General features: G+C 47.1%; 3 protein-coding genes, 1 long non-coding RNA gene and 1 other non-coding gene across 10 annotated transcripts; 3 read left to right on the forward strand and 2 right to left on the reverse strand.

Moving 5' to 3' along the window:
- The first annotated feature begins 1,052 nt into the window (after positions 1-1,052).
- On the forward strand, positions 1,053-9,825 carry dkc1 (dyskeratosis congenita 1, dyskerin). The gene is made up of 15 exons (XM_061302277.1): positions 1,053-1,164; positions 2,665-2,708; positions 2,963-3,049; positions 3,362-3,453; positions 4,100-4,284; positions 5,989-6,053; positions 6,333-6,459; positions 6,532-6,662; positions 7,171-7,314; positions 7,382-7,502; positions 7,706-7,824; positions 7,899-8,002; positions 9,180-9,213; positions 9,293-9,445; positions 9,583-9,825. The coding sequence occupies exons 1-15, from the start codon at positions 1,149-1,151 to the stop codon at positions 9,634-9,636; spliced, it is 1,476 nt and encodes a 491-aa protein (XP_061158261.1). The 5' UTR covers positions 1,053-1,148; the 3' UTR covers positions 9,637-9,825.
- On the forward strand, positions 7,538-7,614 carry LOC133169793 (small nucleolar RNA SNORD83). The gene has a single exon (XR_009718457.1). It is a non-coding gene; the product is annotated as a small nucleolar RNA SNORD83 (small nucleolar RNA).
- Positions 8,786-11,472, reverse strand: LOC133169790 (uncharacterized). The gene is made up of 3 exons (XR_009718454.1): positions 11,207-11,472; positions 10,072-10,127; positions 8,786-9,997 (listed from the first exon to the last, which is right to left on the reverse strand). It is a non-coding gene; the product is annotated as an uncharacterized LOC133169790 (long non-coding RNA).
- On the forward strand, positions 11,433-14,573 carry cinp (cyclin dependent kinase 2 interacting protein). Of its 2 annotated transcripts, none has more exons than XM_061302288.1 (5): positions 11,433-11,585; positions 11,847-12,009; positions 13,605-13,695; positions 13,763-13,892; positions 14,204-14,573. In XM_061302288.1, the coding sequence occupies exons 1-5, from the start codon at positions 11,540-11,542 to the stop codon at positions 14,410-14,412; spliced, it is 639 nt and encodes a 212-aa protein (XP_061158272.1). In that variant the 5' UTR covers positions 11,433-11,539; the 3' UTR covers positions 14,413-14,573. The 2 variants fall into 2 exon arrangements, with proteins under 2 accessions (XP_061158272.1, XP_061158271.1); XM_061302287.1 differs by having other exon boundaries at positions 11,438-11,571.
- On the reverse strand, positions 14,402-20,667 carry znf839 (zinc finger protein 839). Of its 5 annotated transcripts, none has more exons than XM_061302268.1 (10): positions 19,500-20,667; positions 18,179-19,147; positions 17,884-18,009; positions 17,684-17,815; positions 17,518-17,610; positions 17,042-17,188; positions 16,699-16,773; positions 16,527-16,593; positions 16,344-16,431; positions 14,402-15,637 (listed from the first exon to the last, which is right to left on the reverse strand). In XM_061302268.1, exons 1-10 carry the CDS (start codon positions 20,391-20,393, stop codon positions 15,298-15,300), a joined length of 2,931 nt encoding a protein of 976 aa, XP_061158252.1. In that variant the 5' UTR covers positions 20,394-20,667; the 3' UTR covers positions 14,402-15,297. The 5 variants fall into 5 exon arrangements, with proteins under 5 accessions (XP_061158252.1, XP_061158249.1, XP_061158251.1 ...); XM_061302265.1 differs by having other exon boundaries at positions 16,512-16,593; positions 16,669-16,773; positions 17,684-17,803; positions 19,500-20,666; XM_061302267.1 differs by having other exon boundaries at positions 16,512-16,593; positions 19,500-20,666.
- Between the last annotated feature and the right edge of the window lie 413 nt (positions 20,668-21,080).

Here is a 21,080-nt window from a genome sequence, read left to right on the forward strand (position 1 = left end):
TGTTTTGTTTTCCATTTGCTTGAAAAGGTCACATCGTTGGCCGTTGCGCAATAGTGCGATCTGGAGGCCCGGTTCCAAGATGGCAGCCGGTGCCGAGTCATCACATTTTAGGCTGCACGCGTGTTCAGTAGCGCCGTCACGTTGAGGACGCAGCTCGTAGTGATGTCTGTTAAAACATGGCCCGCGCCTCCCCGCCCACGGGCCGCATGACCACACGGCCTGCCGTCCGCCATGATGCATTGTGACAGGCTGACGGCTGGCGCCTAAGTGAGCTTTTAGCTCACATGCACACATGCAATCACTCTGACATGTATATGTGTGTGTGTGTGTGTGTGTGTGTGTGTGTGGGTGTGGGTGGTTATCGGGGGGGGGGGGGGGGGGGCGGCACTTAAAATTTTACTCCCATGGTGGACAGATTCTTGCTACATGTCAAAATATTTGCAGTACTTGTCACTTCAGTGAGTAGGCAGTACAGTTGCTGTTTTAAGTTGGAGAAACAGCGCTATCTGCCGATGCAAGGTAAAACCGCTCTTGTGTGCAGCAGTCAAGAGTGTCGGTCGCGTTTTCGTTTGTGATTTCGCGAATGTTCGAATAAAGGTGTGTTCGCGAATGTTCGAATAAAGGTGTGTCGTACCTGTGTTTTAAAATTTTGCCACTCGTTGCTTTGCTAAGGTTCTAAAAAAAAAAACTATATAAAACTCAATCAATGCAATTCAGATGTCTTACATACACATTGTAACACACACATTTGTAACCCTTTCAAGATTTTTGAATGGATAAAAATGATCAACATTTCTGATTTGTTAATTTCGAAATTTACACTGACAGGTGTGAAACTTTCCGAACAAAATACAATAATATAATTGTACACGTTTCTTTAACAAAAAAAGTGATTCGAATAGTGATTTTTTTCCCCCATCAAACATACATATTTTGTGTTGCACAGTATGTAATTCATAAATTATTTCCAAATTGTTATTTTCTCCTGTCTGTTAATTGTAAATTGTTTTTGAAGACTTGTGCTGCTGTAGTGCAGTACGTCCAAAGGAGGCAGCAGAGGTTCTCCGTGAAGAAGCTACTTGCACGACAACGACGAAGAAGCGGAAGAAGCAGCGCCCTGAGGAGCGCCTGACCAGTCAGTCACCAAGATGGCGGACACAGACGGTGAGTGAAGCCAACACGCTCCTGCAAATACTTAATTAATCGCGAGATAGTTGAAATCCGACATAATGCTGCTGTTTTGCAGAAAATTCACCTTTGTGTAAAAACAAAAAAAGTTGCCGTGACGTATCAGGTGGCGGTTAAGATGTCTGAATTACCCTCGTAAATCATTCAAAATGACTTTGTCCACTTTCTGCTAAATACAGTCAAAATGTAATCGTAACCATTCGAATATTGTTGAAGTCAAGTGTCGTGAAAGCCACCGACGCTGCTTTGGCCAAGCCACGTGTTCACCGTAAAAACCTCGTGAAACGTTCCCCCCCACATCGATTAATCCTTGGTCGTCGTATTCGATTACAACCTAACGTTATTAGTCATCTTCTCAGTTTTGGAGCGACGAGCCCTAATCTGATGTTTTTTTCCCCCTCGACTGGCCCTCTTTTCTTCGTCAGCAATGCGTTAGCTTCCTCAAGCTAGCCGGCACGTGTTGCACGACATAACACGTGGGCCATCCGCTCGACAAACTCAAGAATGCTGATCAGAAAACACTTGTAGGACAAAGTTAATGTTAAATTATCCGTCATATGATTGTCGTAATGCATTGGTGTAGATTTCAATTTCAGTGGCGTATCTGCGTTTCCCTCAGAGTTGTGATTTTTCCTTTGCTGAGGCTTTAACATGCTCAAATCTTGCAAGTGCAATCTTTTAAAGTTGTTCGTCTTCGGGGCCGAAGTATACCGGTTAACAATGAATATTATACCGACACGGCAGGTCTGGGTCAGCTACTTTATTTTCTCACTCAACTCGCATATTGTCCTCCCCCCCTTCTTTTTCCGCCCTCACAAAGAGAGCGTACCAGAGAAATTCACAATAAAAACGTAAACTGAATAAACATAAATGTACACATTACAATATACAGGGGTCCTCAATTTACGACGCTAATCCGGTCCTGCGCAGCGACGTAAACCCAGTTTTGGTGTAAATTGGAACTGTAATAAAATGAAACAGTACAGTAATAGTACTAATTTCACTTCCATGGTGATGGCCTTATGCTTGACAGCCATAATGAAAGGCTTAAGGTTCTCAAATTATAACGCGCAAGAACGACGCAAGAGTCCAAAACGGTGTATACCATTTGCGTGGGTAACGCCGTCTTCCTCGGTCCACAGCCTCTCCCGCGGTGTATTCTTTCTCTGCGTGAACTAATTAGTTCCCCCGCGCGATGCGAATCTCACAACGCAAAACCGCTTAGGTTGGGGGAAAAAAGGCTTTGACTATATAAGCCGTGTCATGAACATGAAACAACGTAACTTGAATAATGATTATTACAAAAACTATACAATCCCTAAATTAAATGTTATACAGGATAATCTGCTTGATGAAATCCAAAGTTAACACCATCATGACAAGGCAGAGAAACTACACTGCCAAATTTAAAAGCTTTTGATTGGGTTTGAATGGTCTCGGTCGGGTTTTTATGTTGTGCTTTGTTTGCCGCTGCAGTAAAGAAGAAGAAGAAGGCCAAGAAAACGGCCGAAGATGTTGGGGTGAGTGTAAAAATCGGACGTCTTTTGTATTTTTGGCCTTTGGACACTTGACAACAAAGGGCCCGCTAAATTTGTGTTGTACAAACCCAGAATTAATCTTTTTGTTGTTGTTAGACCTCCAAAGTTGTTCTGCTTAGTCATTACATATATTTTTTAATTAATTGAAATTTACTGTGGCAAATATCAGACTTGAAATGTGTCTCCTATGAACGCTCTGGCCCTGATTGTAACGAACCAAAAAACTGTCTTAATAGGAAATCCAGCAGCAAGGGGACTTCCTCATCCAGCCGGAAAGCAAAGTGCCCACACTGGACACGTCGCAGTGGCCCCTTCTCCTCAAGGTAAGCACCTGCAGGCTCGTCTTCTTCCTCCATTGCTCCCGGTGCGACGTGATGAATCTGTTTATCCATTCGCCGAGCAGTGGCCTGACCCAGCCCATTGCCCCGTCCCCAGTTGTGGGGGCGGGGCAGCGTCATCACCTTTCTTGACGCGCTCCAGCGTTCTGCTAGAGCCGCGGCCAGAGCGGCGTGGCGTTGAGGGCCGGGCGGGCGGCCTCCAAGATGAAATCTGATCTGATCTGATCGCTCCACTTGCGCTTGATAGATTCATGCTGCGTGCGTCCCGTACCTAACAGTGGTTTCTGTTTCCCGCAGAACTTTGACAAGCTGAATGTGCGCACAGCCCACTACACGCCACTTCCCAATGGGAGCAACCCCCTCAAGAGGAACATCCAGGACTACATCAAGTACGATGGCGCGAGCACTCCGTCCCCTGCAATGCCTCTCCTCGCCCACTCTTTAGCGCCATTTTCACTTCCTGGTGTGCAACTTTTTGCACCACGGACTAGATTACTGCCAGACAATATTTTCACGGACTGGTGTTGAATGACGTCACGAGTTTCGCGAAGAAAACTTCTAAAAAACAGTTCTAGAAAATCAAATGCCGAAAGCATTAATAAATCAAATGATCGCCGACTGCACATTGTTTATAGAAGTTTTGTTTGCAAAAATCGTCCGTGTTTGGGCCACAATCCCATTTCTGCAAAACAGACTAATCACAATCCTGAATGTCATTGTGCTGTCTTTCCAGCCAATCATATAGCTGAACTACAACGTAAGTGCGTTACCACATAAACACCAACACACCCTTCAACTTTTAGTTCCATGAGGGGATTCTGTGCAAACACCACAGTATAACATATTAATAATCGGGAATCCACTGTGTATTCCTATACAACGTTACTTCTGGCATCTTTATAACATCCTAACCCAATAACATAACATGAGTTATGTACACTTCACCATGATGTAAAATATTGTAAGTTATTTCTTTTGGGGGCCACTGGACTAGAGCATTTAAGATAATGAGTGACTTTGCCCCTCCCCCTGCAGGTCGGGCTTCATCAACCTGGACAAGCCGGCCAACCCTTCGTCTCACGAGGTGGTGGCATGGATCCGGCGGATCCTGCGCGTGGAAAAGACGGGCCACAGCGGCACCCTAGACCCCAAAGTCACCGGCTGCCTCATTGTGTGCGTGGACCGAGCCACGCGTTTGGTCAAATCCCAGCAGAGTGCCGGTATGCCGTCGCTGCTTTTTTAAAAAAATATATTTTTATAAGTGTGTGTGTGTGGGTATATATGTGTGTGTAGATATGTATATACCTACATATATATATACCTACATATACCTATGTGTGTATGTACAGTGCCTTGCGAAAGTATTCGGCCCCCTTGAACCTTTCAACATTTCGCCACATTTCAGGCTTCAAACAAAGATATAAAATTTTAATTTTTTGTCAAGAATCAACAACTTTTTTTTAACAAATAATAAATTGAATAGTGGGGCGTGCAATATTATCCAATAAATCTTGTTCCACTTCACGATTGTGTCCCACTTGTTGTTGATTCTTGACAAAAAATTAAACTTTCATATCTTTGTTTGAAGCCTGAAATGTGGCGAAAGGTTCAAGGGGGCCAAATACTTTCGCAAGGCACTGTATATATACTCTGTCACAATAATGCGACCAGCGCGGTGCAGTTGCGCGGTCGGCGACGCGCTACGGTTGAGCGGTGCGCTGCAGTTGCGCGGTCGGACAAAAATGCGCAAATGAAAAGATGCTTAAGAATTTTTTTTTTTTTGGAACAGATTAATTTTTTTTCCATTATTTGTAATGGGAAAACATGATTCGAACGATTCCCTTCTCGAGCAGCCTTTGGGATGGATTGTAGTCTAAAACCGAGGCTTCGCTGTATAGATAGTAGGGGTGTAAATCGCGGGTTTTGTCACGATACGATATCAATGCAAAGAACCACGATACGATATTTGCCGATATCTTAAAGCCTGCCTGCTGTGATTCAATCACGATAAATCACGATATAGTGCTCTACGATCTATATAGAATATCCTGATTTATAACAATTCATACTCAAAATCAACAAGGTACTGCAAACTCTTTATTTAGGAAATTACAAAGTGCTTCCAAACGAATAACTTGAAGCCCAAAGGGGAGCAAATTTCCTCGTCTTCTTGGACACTAGCCATAGCACCAGCCCAGGGCCCGCGTACTAGTTGTCGACTCCCCTTTCACGTGCCTGCTCTGCTCACAACACAACGCCCCGCACTGCTCCCGGAAAGAGGAAGCAAGCAACAATGAACTGGATTTCAAAATAAAGTCGCATCTGTCAGAGGTAAAAAATGGGCGATATAGATCGATGTTTACGTTAAGCATCGATGCCAACAAATCGTAGAGCATTATATCGATTAATCGATGTGTATCGATGAATCGTTACACCCCATATATATATATATATATATATATATATATATATATATATACACACACATATACAGTGATCCCTCCCTACTTTGCGTTTCGTTTATCGCGGCTTCACTGCATTGCAGATTTTTTTTCCAGATTAAAAAAATATTTAAAAGTCAAAATAAAACTTCTAAATTAAGGAAACGTGTCTAACCCTTAGGGCAATGTAGTATTGCTCCAAATGTTCGTTTACATTCCTTTAGAAGTCCGTTTTCGCGTGTTAACACGATCGCAAATTAGCATCTTTCCGCTAACTCGTTAGCCTGCCCAGTACTTCTTGTTGGTGACCGTACTTCGCGGATCTCACTTATCGCGTGTGGTTTTTGGAACCAATTATCCGCGATAAACGAGGGATTACTGTATGTAAATTTATTGGCGGAAGGGCGACTCTTGTGGGTCGGTCCTCGCCTGCCCGTCTCCATTAAGAAAAGGGGGCCTCGCCCGCTCTTCTGTGTGTTGCAGGCAAAGAGTATGTGGGGATTGTTCGGCTGCACAATGCCATCGAAAGCGAGCACACGCTGGCCAGAGTAAGTCGTGCTTTGCCACTTGACCGGGACGCACATGACCAGGCCCTGGCTGCTATCAAATAGTCACTTTGTTTTAGTCTGGTGTGATTTCAAATCAGATTTTTGACTTTCTATTTTCCTAAGATCATTGCTTGTGGAAAAAGTAAATTGCAAAATTATCCCTTGCATTGATTCCGTTGAGAAGTCACTCCAGGGTTGGACCAAGTGGCTAATTGTCGATGTCATAAAGTTTCTCTGCCTTTGGGGCTAGTCGTATGACGCACCGCTGGCTGTTTCCAGGCCTTAGAGACGCTGACGGGGGCGCTTTTCCAGCGGCCGCCGCTCATTGCCGCTGTCAAACGCCAGCTGCGAGTGCGGACCATCTATGAGAGTAAACTGGTGGAGTACGATGCCGACAGGAGGCTCGGTGAGCGGCGGGCGGGATGGAGTGCGTCGCCTGCTTGAAGCCCGCTTGACATTGGCGCCAACAATTTTTAAGGAATCTTCTGGGTGAGCTGTGAAGCAGGCACGTACATCAGGACGCTGTGTGTCCACCTGGGCCTGCTGCTGGGGGTCGGCGGCCAGATGCAAGAGCTCCGCAGGGTCCGCTCCGGAGTCATGGGAGAGAAGGTGGGTGCCGCCGTAAAGCCAAAGGCGTCAGGGACCATGTTTGTCAGAGTCATCGCAACTGGCTAAGCCAGGGGTGTCAAACTCCTTTCCGCGGGGGCCGAATCCCTACATGTTTTCCAAGTTTCCCTTGTTAAACACACCTGGTTCAAATGACCAGTTCGTCCTCACTTTCAGCAGGAGCCTGATTAATTGAATCAGGTGTGTTTAACGAGGGAAACTTGGAAAACATGTAGTGTTGATCAGGCCGAGCTGAAAACAAAAAGATGTGCTCGTCCGAAAAGGGGCGTCGACATCTTGCTTGAAGTGTGCGCGTTGCCCCAAAGTGTTGAGTTGCGGCCGACTGGCAATGTCGCATCGCTAATGAAACTTTGGCAAAGCAAAAGTGCAGCTGAGATTTTCTTATGTCTCAACTGCCGACACAGGCACATCCGCTCATTTTCTTCTCTACGTTTCTTGGCCATGAAGTGCTGACTTCTCTCCAACCCCCTACCCCACCCCCCCTACTCAGGAAAACCTGGTGACCATGCACGACATCCTGGACGCCCAGTGGCAGTTTGACCACAATAAAGACGAGGTGTACCTCCGGCGCGTCATCTTCCCTCTGGAGAAACTTCTGGTGTCGCACAAACGCTTGGTGATGAAGGACAGCGCGGTGAGTCTCCGTCTCCTCACGTGTCCTGGGCCGGCCGACCGCATCTGACGTGAGCGCCGCTCTCTAGGTCAACGCCATCTGCTACGGTGCCAAGATCATGTTGCCGGGTGTGCTGCGCTACGAGGATGGCATTGAGGTCAACCAGGACATCGTGGTCATCACCACTAAGGGAGAGGCCATCTGCACGGGTATGCAAGCGTGTTCATGCGTACATGTGTGCGTAGCCACATGATGACTTATGTAGATCCAGGAGCCCTCGGGCTGTGCTGACCTCCCATCTACCACCCTTGTCTGATGGCTCAAATTTGCTCAACCAAAAGAAAAACTCCTTTCATGCCCAAATGATATTTAATATCAAATCTTTGATTGTCGTCTGTCTTTGTTGCGCTAGCTGTGGCCCTGATGACGACGGCGGTCATTTCCACCTGCGACCACGGCGTGGTGGCCAAAATCAAGCGAGTCATCATGGAGCGAGACACTTACCCCCGCAAGTGGGGGCTCGGCCCCAAGGTAGCCCGCTGATGATGCAATGTGATTCATTCTCGGGATCCAACACTTGACTTGTGCTCGTTTTGCTCCACCAGGCGAGTCAGAAGAAGATGATGATCCAGAAAGGTCTTCTGGACAAACATGGAAAGCCCAACGGAAGCACGCCCGACGCCTGGAAGACTGACTATGTGGACTACTGGTGAAGTCCCCGCTTTTTTCTTTGTTTTTCGGTTTTAGTCAATTTAACTGAAGACCAAAGTTAAGCTTGGTTCTCTCGTGGGTTGCGTCACCGTAGAAGGTTATCTCTGGCTGAGGTGTGCCATACTCTTCCAGGGAGTCGCACTGCTCGAGCGTTTCTCCGGGTGGCTTCTTTGCCTGACAAACGGGTCTGAGCGCTGTTCTGAGTATACCTCGGCTGACAACTGAGATTTTATAACAAGAAATTAAGCTTTAATAAATCATTTTAAAGAAATTAATTCTGTATTTACAAAGGCAAATGGTGTCAAAGGTTCCTAGTAGGGGTTTAAATCGCGGGTTTTGTCACGATACGATATCATATCAATACAAAGAACTACAATACGATATTTGCCAATATCTTAAAGCCTGCTGCGATTCATTCACGATAGTGCTCTACGATCGATTTTTTTTTTTTTTTTTTTAAAATAAAAAATATAGAACAATATCCTGATTTATAACAATTCATACGCAAAACCAACAAGGTACTGCAAACTATTTAGGAAATTACAAGAGTATTGTAGAATACAAAGTGCTTATTTTAACACTGAACTTTGATGTCGTGTTTTTTCTTTAAATGTGCGGCAAGATTTGTGGTCCCTGAATATTTGATCACCGCATGGCAGGATTTACAAACTGCACGCATCTTGTCCGTTGAGCCATCTTTTCTTTGGAATCCAAAGTGCTTCCGAACGAATGACTTGAAGCCTAAAGGGGAGCAAATTTCCTCGTCTTTTTGGACACTAGCCATAGCACCAGCCCAGGAGCCGCGGACTAGTTGTCCCCTCCCCTTTCACGCGCGTGCTCTGCTCACAACACAACAACGCCGGAAAGAGGAAGCAAGCAACAATGAACTGGATTTCAAAATAAAGTCGCGTCTAATGTCCGAGGTCAAACACGGCGATATAAATCGATGTTTACCTTTAGCATCGATACCAATAAATCGTAGAGATTATATCGATTAATCGTTACATCCCTAGTTCCTAGTCATTGTGAAATTGAAAATGCAGTGGCAATTAAGTTAATCACTTTTTTTGTTTTTTTTAAAAGCAGACTTTCGCATCTTGTTATATTTTGAAGAAAATATTTTGACCAGAGATGTTCCGCATCTTTAACCTTTGTCTGTTTTTACCCTACTGTAGCGTCACTGCCAAGGAGTCGGACGTGTCAAGCAAGGTAAAGTCCTCAGGTTGGCCATCAGCTTCCCGACCTGCTGGAGGCGCTCTCCTCGCTCACCTTTTTTTCCTCTGCACAGAGGAAGAGGGAGGGAACTGACAGCGAAGCGGAACCCGCGCCAGTCAGTGAGGAGACGCCCAAAGAGAAGAAGAAGAAGAAAAGAGAGAAGCGCGCCACAATGGAGGCCACTGAAGCGCAGAACGAAACGGCGGACATTGAGCCCAAAATTGAGGTTAGTTCACGACTAGGTTTGTGTTGTTGGAACAGCGTGTGAATTTTGGTGTGGTGTGGCTCATTTCTATCTATTCTTTGCATCAAATAATGATTGTTTGTCTTAAGGTTTAACAAACTTTTTTTCTGTGTTTGCAGCTTGAAAGTGGCAAGAAAAAGAAAAAGAAGAAAGTCAGAGAGGAAGCTTCTTAGTGATGATTGTGACTATTGCCCAGTGTCTGAGACTCAGTTTTTTTTTATACATACACACCCTTTTGTTTAACTTGTAAATAATGTCTTTGATAAGTGCACACGTTTGTGACATTTTAGATTAATCTAAAATGAAAGGTTGATGCCATGTATCAAAAGTTGCCATGAATAAAAAAAATGTTTTTGCCTTCATTGACTTTAGTGAATTCAAAGCACCAGAATTGACAAAAACTTGGTTTTCCAAGTAGCAGTTGCTTCTCCGAACAATCCCGCTCAAGTCACGCGTTTGTTGACCTCTCAGAAGTTGGTAAATGACATCTCGTCCACCTGAAACGTAGTACACTCATCTCCCCTCTTTCCGGCGCTGTAAATACCACAAAATTATTGTTCACGTGATACCTACACCCTGGTTCAAACATCGCATTTAAAACAACTGACCTGATGTGCTCAAAACCAAGATCCTTGTTGACTTTATGCAGTAAGCATGCGTAGAACTTGCAAATACAAGAATAAGTCCAAAATGTGGTTAGTGGCAATTGCGCCGATCCAGATATGCCCCCAGACTGGAACAGTTTCTGGCATAGCTTTATTTCTTAATCGACGCTCTGTCTTTAACTGCTAATATATCCACTTAACTCATCTCGGTCATGTATTATGTTAAACTTGTCTTGCAAACCAACAGCGCTGAAATAACCTAGTCCAGTGTTTCCCAACCTTTTTTCATTCACGGCACACCTTTTCATTGGAAAAATCTCGTGGCACACCGCCAACAAAAATCTGTTAAGTGTTACGCCAGCTTCTATATTAAAATCAGTTATATTACAACGTAAAGTCCTATTCCTATATATGTATGGGGGTTGAATAATTCAATAGAAGTAAATACTAAATATTCTTTAAATAGTATTCCTTTTTTTAAATAAAAGTGAGTTTTTCAAAAAGGTTTTAGACTGTATAAGAAATAAACTATTTAAAGTGATTGTGATTCAAATAAAAGAATCAACGTGATTTTGTTTACTGTTTTAGAGTAGGTCTATAAATATTGCAACAATAAGAACAAAGTTACTTTTAAAGACGCTCTGCTGTTCTGACAGCAGCTGAGTGGCTATCACAGTCGAGGTGTCTCGACTTGACTGTTTATTTTATGTATAAAAAAAATAAGCAATCCAAGTTCTCCGGTTGAACTGCATTCTCTGATTTCCATTGGACCGCAAACGCACCACAACCGTCAGTGTCTGTCACTGTTATCAAAAGCACACAGCGACACACACGTAAACGGAATATGTGCCGATGCAATACAATCGGACCGACACAATATGCAATCTCAAGATTCTCCACGCATGCACGATTAGCAAGTGGCTGACCAGGCCTTGCGCGAACTGACCAGTGGTTTGGCGATCCTGTTTACAATGCGCTCCGTAATTAATATTGGACAATCTCACGGCACAGCTGAACGTCTCTCACGGCACACCAGTGTGTGCTGAGTACAGTGTCAGCTTTTTTTCTCTTCAAAAACTTCTCCATCACTATCGACTCGTCTCGCTATCCACAATGACAACGTCGCTGTCAATGCTACCTGCATGGCCATCCCATACATCTGCCACTGGATCCATGCGTCACCAATTTTCTCGTCTGCAAGCACGAGGCAAATCGCTAACTGCTGCTGCCACCATCTGATATAGAAGATATGATTACTCTGCCGGGCGCTACACCGCACAGGCGCACAAATTGGAGAATTTCCCACGGCGCCCCTGACAATAATTTGCGCGGCACCCCGGTTGAAAAACACTGACTTAGTCTACCCACAACGCCAGCAGAAGGCGGTAACGGGCCATTGGACAGTCATGACACCGCTGAAAAAGAAGAATCCAGGAAGTCATCGTTCGGCGTCTCGAGGATTTTCAAACACATGGAAGATAAACATAAGACCGCAAATGTCACGTATGTGCTCAAACGTATGTTTTAGTAGAGTTGTTTTGCAGTATGACACCTGTTTGTCGTAGAAGTTTCTATTGTTTCTATTTCTCCATTTATAATTTCCTTTGAAGATATAAACATAATCATTGCTTCTGAAGTTTAATGCCTTCATTTAAGCCACGACTAATTTGAAGCAGTGTTCAAAGTGATCCCCCCAGAGTTAGATGTGTGGAATGGCTGCTGCAATATAATGGCACACGTGTGAGTGAAGCAACAAGGTTTGTCTGTACCCGTACCAGGCGACGTTACCAACGTGAAGAGGAAGTGCTCGGCGGTCACAGGGAGTGGACGCAAACTGAAGGACAACGCAGCCGACTGGCACAACTTGATGCTCCGCTGGGAGAAGCTCAACGACGAAGGCTTCACCATCGCAACAAACATCGTCAACGCCAGGAGTAGCAGGTGAGCTCAATGCCGTGCCTAATTCGGACTAAATGTAGCTCCGTAACTCATGTCAACAAGGTTCTAAGGCACTGGATTCTGGCAAAGCACTACTAAATTGGTCTAAATAGAGCTCATTAACCTAGTTCCCCAGCACTGAGCTGCTATCAGATTGCTGCAAAGCACTACATTAATCCAAATGAAGCTCCTAAACTCCAATCAACATAGTCTAGTCCAGGGGTGGGCAAACTTTTTGACTCGCGGGCCGAACTGGGTTCTAAATTTGGACCGGAGGGCCGGACCAGGAGCAGATGAACGTAGGCGTTGTGTGAAGTCATATAAGCGACCTGTAAAGGTCATTGCATAAAAGATCTTGGCTTTTAGTAGGTAGTAAAGCATGGATATTCCAAACAATTTGTTTGAAAACAAATGCATTTATTAACAGCATTAAAAAAATAATAATTCACTAAAAAACTGCTATCAGTGATTCTCATAAAATACGACACTGTTATTATGAATAACAATGTCCATCACTTCAGTGCCTGCAGGTCAGATTAATGAAAGATATTTATCTTATGAGATCACATCAAACGGCAAACATTCTGACCAAATATATCATCTTGAAGAATCGGTGAAAGCATACATCCAAATAAAGTAATCAAAACAGCAACACGGTGAGGGGTATCTGAAAATCAGAGCAGAGTTTTAACTCGCAAACACCTGGTAACAGAGGTGAGGAAACGGGAAACACCTCCTTAAAGTAAGCCTTAAGAACTTTACAGGTTAAGATTAGTCGCAAATAGGTGGTGCATCAATGTCCTTGAGCATCCTGCATTGTTTGAAAATGAGAATGGTCGCTAGTCTCAATCCCTGCTATGTGTACAAATCATATTCAAAATGCATTTTTTTACAATAAACTTGAGAGCCTCCCGTTCATTTTCAGTGGGAACAGTGTTGTTGGTCTCCCTTTTTTGCTAGTGCGTCATAGTCTGGAGTAAAATTTGTTGTGGCAATTCTTAGGCGAGATCCGAGGTGTTGGTCCGTTTACCTTGATCTGTGACGGGTTGATGTTGATGTGGCTGAACGTCACGTCGCGTACGTCGAGCCAAATTGGCCACTCTTTTTTAACATTCGGCACTCACTTCTTTTTTTCGGGCCACTCATTTTAATGGAAGGATCCCAGGGGAAGGTTTGTGGGTGGCTTTAGCGCAAAACTGCATCTGAAAGCTCAGCGCGCGAATTATAAGAATGCTGTCGTCAAAGCCCACGCTCTAAATTCGGGACTGATACAAATAGAGCGAGAGTGCGCCAAGTCCGTACTACTGAGTACGTACACGCACTTGTGAGTGTGCACCGAGCTTTCTGACACGGCTTCCGGTAGTAAATGCGCAGGCGAGCGCTTCGCCATCTACTGGGAAAATGCAGTCATTGCAGGCAAAATGACCCAAAAAAAAAAAAGTTTAATAATACAATTTGTTCAGGGTTGGCGGGCCGGATTAAACGGTCCCGTGGGCCGGATGTGGCCCGCGGGCCGTAGTTTGCCCACCCCTGGTCTAGTCGTATACTAACTGGCTTGCCTGCTAATATTAGCGCCTCTCTTCATTTCCGTGGAGCAGCGAGGCAGCGGGAACTTCAGGGAATCTTGTGGTCGGGAATTTGGCGCTTCGGAAGGAATGTGACAAACTGGAGGATGTCGTCAACAAAATGGTGACCAAAATATTGGAATTTAGTGTAACACAAGCATGTTTTGGTCTAACGCGTGACTTCCTTTCAGACGGCCATTGTCACCAAGATGGAGCGGCTGATGACATCCCAGCGAGGCCTGGTGGACCTGGAGGAATTTCAGTTCGGGGCCCAAGGAAGGAAAGTTCCGCTCTTCCACAGCTGGAATGCCAAAGAATTTGGTGAGGTTTCACTGGCTCCTCTCACAAACAATTCACCTGGTTCCATATGTTGTATAGTGTTGTAACAAGCACCTTCTGCACAGCTGATCTGCTGAATTGGAAGGGAAAATGAAAATGTGGAAACAGTGTCAAAGAGGCAACAATGAGCCTTGCAGGGTGAAAAGCGCCACCCAATGGGCGATGTTTCAAATGATTTTCATGGGAAGGCTGTGTGAAAATTGCCATGGAAATCTCTAACAATGTAAATGTGGGAGGGGTTTCTAGAAAACCCATTAAGGTCATTTAACTCCCCCCCCCCCTCCCCCATCCAGTGTCCTCGTGCGGCATCCTTCTGCAGTCGTTCACGTCAGAGCTGCGACTCAAGCGCGTCCTCCTCCAGGAAGTGGCCCACAACATGAACTCGGACCTCAGCCTGGTGTACATTTCGTGCTGGCTCCATCAGCCGCTGGTGCCGGCGCATGCGCGCCTAGCGCTGGAGGCGGTCCTGCTGGAGACGGGCCAGCGACACCTTCCCGGTTGACAACGGCTTTTATTGTGAAAACAGGAAACAAGACCAACGAGCGCTATCCAAACAGTCGTAAAAATAGTGCAGCTTTTGTTTCTCACATTTATCTACATATTGACAAGGCAAATATGAAAAAAAAAATTTACAACAAGCTCATAAAAATCAATTCTTCTCAATTGATTGCTTTGTGGTCGTGCTCGGAGGGCTACGACGCAAAGGAGAACATGAGAAATAAATAGGAACTAACAGGAGAGTTCCACAAGGTTGAGTTACAAAGTCGGCGTTTGGCTGTTTTGCCGGCATTGTTTCAGACTCTTCTAGAACAAAACAAACTGAACGGCCAATCAAACTTGGCCACAGAACCTTCCGGAACCAAATCTGTTATCTGCCGTTTTGCTGCCTCGCTCCAGAAAGCTCCACAAAAAAAACGATTGGCCACTCAGCTGCTCCCTTTCTGAAGATTCTGCGATAAAGTCCACAGTTGGCCATTCGGCTTGTTTTGTTCCAGAGGTTTCATGAACCAAATCCAAGAGTGAGACAAAGCCGGCGAGACGGCCAATCACAAGCTTTGTTCCAGGAACATTTGAAACAAAATCTGCCTTTGGCCAATCTGCCTTGCTTCCTTCCACACCTAGAGAAAACCTTCTGCATCAAAAGCAAGCTGGACTGTCAACTGCAGACTTTGTTCAGGAAGGTTCCAAGACAAAGTCCATGGTTTGCAAATCAGCTGCTTGCTTTCTTCCGAGGTAGTCCGTAATTGTCCGTCCGACTTGTTACCGGAGCTTTCCGGAATAAAGCACGCCAGATGGCCGATGGCAGAATTCATAGCAAAGTCTGAAGTTGGGCACCGAGCCACTTTGTGTTCCAGGAGGTTCCAAAACAAAGGCCACCTTTGGCCGTTCAACTTGCTTTGCTGGGGTCGCCCGATTCGATACCCAGCAGGGCCTGCACCGCCTCCAGGGGGACTCCCTCAGGAGTCTGGATGTGCATGGTGGTTCCGTCCGGCCCGTTGACAATGACGATACCGTCCGCATCGCTCAGGCCATCCGTCTCGATGTAGATCTCCTGGCCCTCCTGCACCAGACATGTCTCCGGAAGCTTCTCGGGTTCCTGGGCCGGTACTACCGGAGCCGGGCTTTCTGGCGCTGGCGGGGGCGCTGGAGCCTCTGTTGCCTGCCGCTCAGCGGTAGTCACCTCCATGGGTGTGGCAGCCGCAGGAGCCTGGGCGGGACCGGCGGAGCTGAAGAAGCAAAAAGGATGAGCGCTGAGGTACAAGCTGAATTCATTCAATCACCTCCAACTCAAATTGCTTTCATCCCAAATCAACTTTCCTCCTTAAAAAGAATGCAAATGATCTTAAATCGCTCAAGCCCCTCAAACAACACCAAAAATGTTTTGTAATGTGTCTTGTAATTTTAAAAAGAAAAAGGACAGTATTGTAAAAACTTTACACAAAACCATTCTTTATTTTAGAGTCGAACTGATTTATCGAAATATATTATTAAATATAACTTAAAACCGTTTTTTTAAATTATTGACTTATCAGAATTTTATTCCAACAAAATGGGCATCTGATTTAAAAAAAAAAAAAAATCCTTATTTTGGTGACAAAATTTTGAGTCTACATTGTCTCTGCTTGGGTGGCTGATGTGACGTTTGCCACTGCCCTCTAATGCATCCACACCGCAACATGGAGATTTTTATGTCAAGTATCCAAATTTGTGCTGCATTTGTGATGCTAAATGTGAAAATGTGCTTTTTGGCCAATTTGCTTGATGTCAAGTGTGCCTTCATCATTTCCCTTTTGGACTTTAACACAACATTTTCATTAAAGACAACTCTTGAAGTTGTGGGTGTGTCTGCTTGGATGTTGTACGCAGGCATGTTCGTGACAGGCAATTTGACGTGTCATGTTTGGGAGTTGTTGCTATGGGAGCTTCACTCACTGTTTGGCTTCAGTGGGAAGCAGTGGCGTTGCCGACGTTGGTGTCACGGGGGCCAGCGAGGTGGCCACGGGGGCGGCGGAGCTCCCAGCTTGTGTGATAGGTCAGAGGTCAATATTTGAACTTGGCAACAATCCGCCAGTCACCCCCTCCCCCCTTTTATAGGCTTACATGCTCTCTCAATACCGTTGTGCTGCAGAGGAACGCTGTTCTCCATCTTGAAGCGCTTGGACGGTGGCAGCATCTTTGAGTTCTGGGGAAGCACAGGCAAAGTTTCGGAGCTGGACGGCTCAAGCGGGGATGGGCCGAGCAGCACACTGGAGCTTACCTCCATGTAGCGGCTACTTTTGTTGCTCACCCCGGACGTTGAAGCCGTGCCGGGGAGAACCTTCATCCGATTGACCTCGTCAAGGATGCCCAGAGAGCGTGCCACCTAGTGGCGCACATGGGCCGCATCAGAAATCAAAGAGCAGGCAACCACTTTCTCGTGGTGGGCTCGACTACTAAATGTTGCGTACCCAGAGTAAAGCCTAAAATTCAATTAGACAGATTTCCTGTATTTTTGGGGCCGTGCTTTCTTGAAACGCTTTAGCCAGACCATGCCAAACAGGCCTATCACAGGTCATGCTACGAGGTCAAAGTGCATTTTCAAATTGCATGTTGCTGCATGAGACTTTTTCAGGTCCTCCACAAGTTCTCACCTCGATGTTCCTGACCTCCAGCGGCGCGGCGCCTCCTTGCGGTGCGGCGATGTAATCCTGTGCGGCCTGCCTCACTTGCGCCTGCAGTGACTCAAATTCGCGGTACACATCTGGAAAGTGAGTACGAGGCGGACTCGTCCGCTCCACCTGCAATACGCAGAGATGCCATTTTTGCCGTGAATGTGCCAAACAACCTTTACTTTGAGACCTAAACCTTGACTCGGTCTTCGCATTTACTGCATGACTAGACAGAGTGCCGACTCTAGGTCGCTCGCAGTGTGTTTCTTAGTCAAACATCTGCAAATGGTTCATTTTGCCATCGCCACATTTTGTTTGTTCTGCTGCTAAGAACTCCAGGATGGAAGATGTTACCAAACTTTTGTTGATGTTGAACTTCAAGGCCAGCAGGCCAGGTTCTGCGGCGGTCCCACTTGGGGGTGAAAACTCCAAGTGGAGTGTGCGTTTTGTGTTCCTACCTTGGCCAGCAGCATCTCCCACACGCTCAAGACTTTGGTGAGACGGGGAAGAACAATGTCCATCAGCTCCTCGTCCTCGCACTGATCCACCAGCTGCAGACAAAGCGGCCGTCACGGAAACGCACGGAAGCCGCTTCCAAAGCGAGCGAGCGACAATGGCGCCAACCTGCTGCAGTCGCTCCCGTCTCCTCTCAGCCTGCAGCTCAGCGCTCACCGTCCCGCCGACCTGCTTGGGGGGCCGTCCGGGGCGTCCTCGCCGACCCATGAGACTGAGCCCGCCCGACACCTGAACGAATTTCTGTCCACGTCGATTTGTAAGCCACCTGCTTTTTATTGAAATACCTTTACCTTTCATAGGACTCCTACCTTGGGTGGCACCCCCAGGGAACGGCCCCGCCCACGCCCCCTCCCTCGTCCGCGACCGCGGGGCCTGCCCGGACCACGGTGGTGGACGCCCCTAAATCCTCCGGCAGAGGCCGCCGGGCCCGGCTCCTGAGGCAACGAGACAGTTGGCTTATTAGCCAGCGGAGGTAACCGAACCATCGGCGAAATCATTAGCATGTCATGTTCATTAGCAGTCAGCTATGCACACAAGAGTACAAGGAGTTGAATAGCATGTTGCGCTCATAAAAACAAAACTCTGAGTTAATGAGCACCATACTTTGTCAGTTGCCGTGACAGCGGATTTCTCCTCAGTCTCCTCTTCCGTGGCGGCATCCGGCATTGTCGCAGCTGTCATTTCCGTGGCTACCATCCGCACTTGCCCATCTTCAGGGTCGGTTTGCGGCGGTACGTCGCCGGCCAGTTCGGGTTCGCCGTGGCTGGGGTTGAGCTTGTAGTGGCGGTTGAGTCCTCCCAGTCCGATGTAGGCCTTGTCACAGGTCTGGCAAGGGTGGGCCCTGGACTTGTGGCTGTAGGTCAGCGAGGTGTCGGCGTCTCGAGTGCCGTCCTTTCGTTCCTCGTCCTCCGTGCTCATGTCCGAGTAGTCGTCCGAGTCAGACTGGTGGCTCTCGGCCAGGTCCTCTGTCTTTATGAACTTATAGTCTTTTGCTTTATACTTAGGCGGTCTTGAGACCCGTCCCGACCTGGTCTGCACCTTGACTGCCTTCTTATCTTTCTTCTTCTGCTTCCTCACCTTTTCTTTGTCTCGATCCTTGACTGTAGAGGAAGCGACCGGGGCTGGTGGGCCTGCTCCAGGGGGGCTGGCCTGCACTGGCAAGGCAGCAGTCTGTTTGACCGGGGACTTACTGGGGGATGATGCGGTGCCGTTGGCGGGGGGTTTCAGCAGAGACACGTTGGCCAGTTTAACAATGGGGGTGGCGGCAGGCGGCGTCTTGGCGGCGGACGGGGGGGCTGGCAGCTTATGGACCACTGGGAGCAAAGATCCCACCACGGGGGCGGGACTCTGGAGAAGCAACTGGATGGGGGCGTCGCCCAAGTTCTGCTGCAAGAACAACTGCTGGCCCTGCTGAGCCACCATCGGCTGGATGTGGATGATCTGAGTGGTGCCATTGGTCGACAGGGTCACCTGCGGTTGATTGACAGACTGACTGTTGTGCTGCTGGGATGCGGGGCGTGGCTTCACTTCCTGTTTGGGAGGAGCCTGAATCTGGATCCTGACTGGTTCCGGCTGCGGGCATAAAAGGAACATTAACATCGCATGCCATCGTAGGCGGTCAAACGAGTGCAATTGTGAGAAAAAATGATACGTTTCCTGGAGAGAAGTTTGAACGGCTCGAAAAGAGCCACTGATGCTCAACTCGAGCCATGTGGAGAGTCAGCATCACTCGAGGTGTCTCTTATGACATATTTTTTTCCAAAAAAGCACATTTCCTCTGCTTTTGGGCCAGTAACTTGAAATTTCTGATTATCAAAGTGTAGAGAAAGCCAGAAACAAACTAGTAACAAAGTGTTGAAAATAGGGAGTGACCTATACTTTGTTTTGGTAGGTTCAGTGGTCATGTTATGTATTGTGTGTTTACCTTGGATTGAGTCAAGTGGACAGTGCTTGCGCTGCTTCCGCCACCCTGCAACACAGCCTGCTGGGCAACGGTCTTAAGATGCTGGGAGGCATTCTGGACCTGGACTACTTGTTTTACCACCTGCTGCGGGCTCTGCACCTGGACTACTTGTTTTACCGCCTGCTGCAGAGGCTGGACCTGGACGAGGTGCTTCACCGCCTGTTGCACTACTTGCTGTGGCGTGTGGACCTGGACTACTTGTTTGACCGCCTGCTGTGGGGTCTGGACCTGGACTATTTTCTGGACAGGCTGCTGTGGGGTCTTGCCGCTCACCTGGCTAATGACCTGCTGCAGCTGGCTGGGATTGAGAGCCACGCTGTGGACGGGGCTGCTCTTTACAACCTGGCTCTGCTGGAGCAGCTGGACGGCCTCGCTGTCGGACACTTGAACCACCTGCTGCTTGCTGAGCTGCTCCAGCAGAGCCTGTTGCTCCTCAGCGGTCAGCCCAGAGCCCTCCATCAGGCTGCCGTCCGGCTGCACGTAGATGATTGTGGTGTTGCTCATGTCTGCGGCCAAGCTGGACAACTCTGCGCCCACCAGGATGCTTTGTTCTCCCTGTAAAAAGTCCACCAGTTGAGACTCCCCGACCGCGGGGGCAGCAGCAGAGACTCCCTCGGGCAGGTCCACGGGATGGTCGCTCTGCTCGCCGGAGACCGCGGGCGATCTTTCCTCGCGCTCTTCGACCGTCGCCGCGGGGGTACTCTCGGTCGGATCGGTGCTCGGGGCGATGGTTTCCGGCAGGGTGGCATCATCGGGCTGTGTGGAGTCCGCGGCGTGGGTCTGAGCTGGGGAGCGAGGAGGTTCGGCGACTGTTATTGTTCTCCCGGACCCGCTCTCATCCTCGTTGTCCGCCATTTTGGCTGCACGGCTGCTGCTAGCTAAACCGCTAACAGGAACCCAGTTTGCGCCTTAAAGTAAATGTGATCGTAACGCTACACGACTAAATCAATCGACGCGCGCAGAGAATATGTGCGTGTTTGGAAGTCAAATGCCTTACTGATACGGAGAACAACATGAACCCTAAAGGAGAAAAAACAGGGAGCAGATGACCGAACCTTGGAGGAGTTTTGAGCTAGCCTAGCTTAGCCTTCGCCTAGCCGCTTCAGGCGAGAAGCGAAATGTCCGGACTGGATTCTGGAGCGAACTTCCACTCTGTATTACAATACACCCCCTTTCATTGCGGGTTTATGTGTTTTTAATTTGACCAATTAAAAATAAATGGCAAAAAATAGCATATGTCAACCCATTGAATGTATTTTTAAAGCACATCACGTAAAGCTTTTAACACAATTTCATAACGGTGCCAAAAAAATCGTTTATCGATTATTTTGATGTTGCTGTATCAAAAAGTGTCTGAGCTTTTTGCTGGAATGGCTTTAGTTTTTATATTATTGAGTCGGAAACTCCACTTTTTGGATTAATGAATCCAGGTTTTCTATTACGCCCATTTTCCTTTCATTCAAGTCTTTCGACGTAATTTCATCCCGGTGGAATGTGGACATAATTACATAAAACACATGACAGTCTGGATTGATCTGCTCA

This window comes from Syngnathus typhle, linkage group LG16 (genome assembly GCF_033458585.1).
Source record: "Syngnathus typhle isolate RoL2023-S1 ecotype Sweden linkage group LG16, RoL_Styp_1.0, whole genome shotgun sequence".
Classification (NCBI taxonomy): domain Eukaryota; kingdom Metazoa; phylum Chordata; class Actinopteri; order Syngnathiformes; family Syngnathidae; genus Syngnathus; species Syngnathus typhle.

What these genes read in the sequence shown, in the direction of transcription:
- dkc1 (XM_061302277.1), top strand. An exon ending in GCGAGCACACGCTGGCCAGA is followed by an intron (nt 6,054 to 6,332) that starts GTAAGTCGTGCT and finishes GGCTGTTTCCAG; the next exon opens with GCCTTAGAGACGCTGACGGG. An exon ending in ACTGACTATGTGGACTACTG is followed by an intron (nt 8,003 to 9,179) that starts GTGAAGTCCCCG and finishes ACCCTACTGTAG; the next exon opens with CGTCACTGCCAAGGAGTCGG.
- znf839 (XM_061302264.1), bottom strand. Translation starts at nt 20,393, where the DNA reads ATGGCGGACAACGAGGATGAGAGCGGGTCCGGGAGAACAATAACAGTC. An exon ending in CCCTGGGGGTGCCACCCAAG is followed by an intron (nt 17,816 to 17,883) that starts GTAGGAGTCCTA and finishes CGACGTGGACAG; the next exon opens with AAATTCGTTCAGGTGTCGGG. An exon ending in GGGAGATGCTGCTGGCCAAG is followed by an intron (nt 17,189 to 17,517) that starts GTAGGAACACAA and finishes TGCGTATTGCAG; the next exon opens with GTGGAGCGGACGAGTCCGCC.
- cinp (XM_061302287.1), top strand. Translation starts at nt 11,475, where the DNA reads ATGACACCGCTGAAAAAGAAGAATCCAGGAAGTCATCGTTCGGCGTCT. An exon ending in AGGATGTCGTCAACAAAATG is followed by an intron (nt 13,696 to 13,762) that starts GTGACCAAAATA and finishes ACTTCCTTTCAG; the next exon opens with ACGGCCATTGTCACCAAGAT. An exon ending in CTGGAATGCCAAAGAATTTG is followed by an intron (nt 13,893 to 14,203) that starts GTGAGGTTTCAC and finishes TCCCCCATCCAG; the next exon opens with TGTCCTCGTGCGGCATCCTT.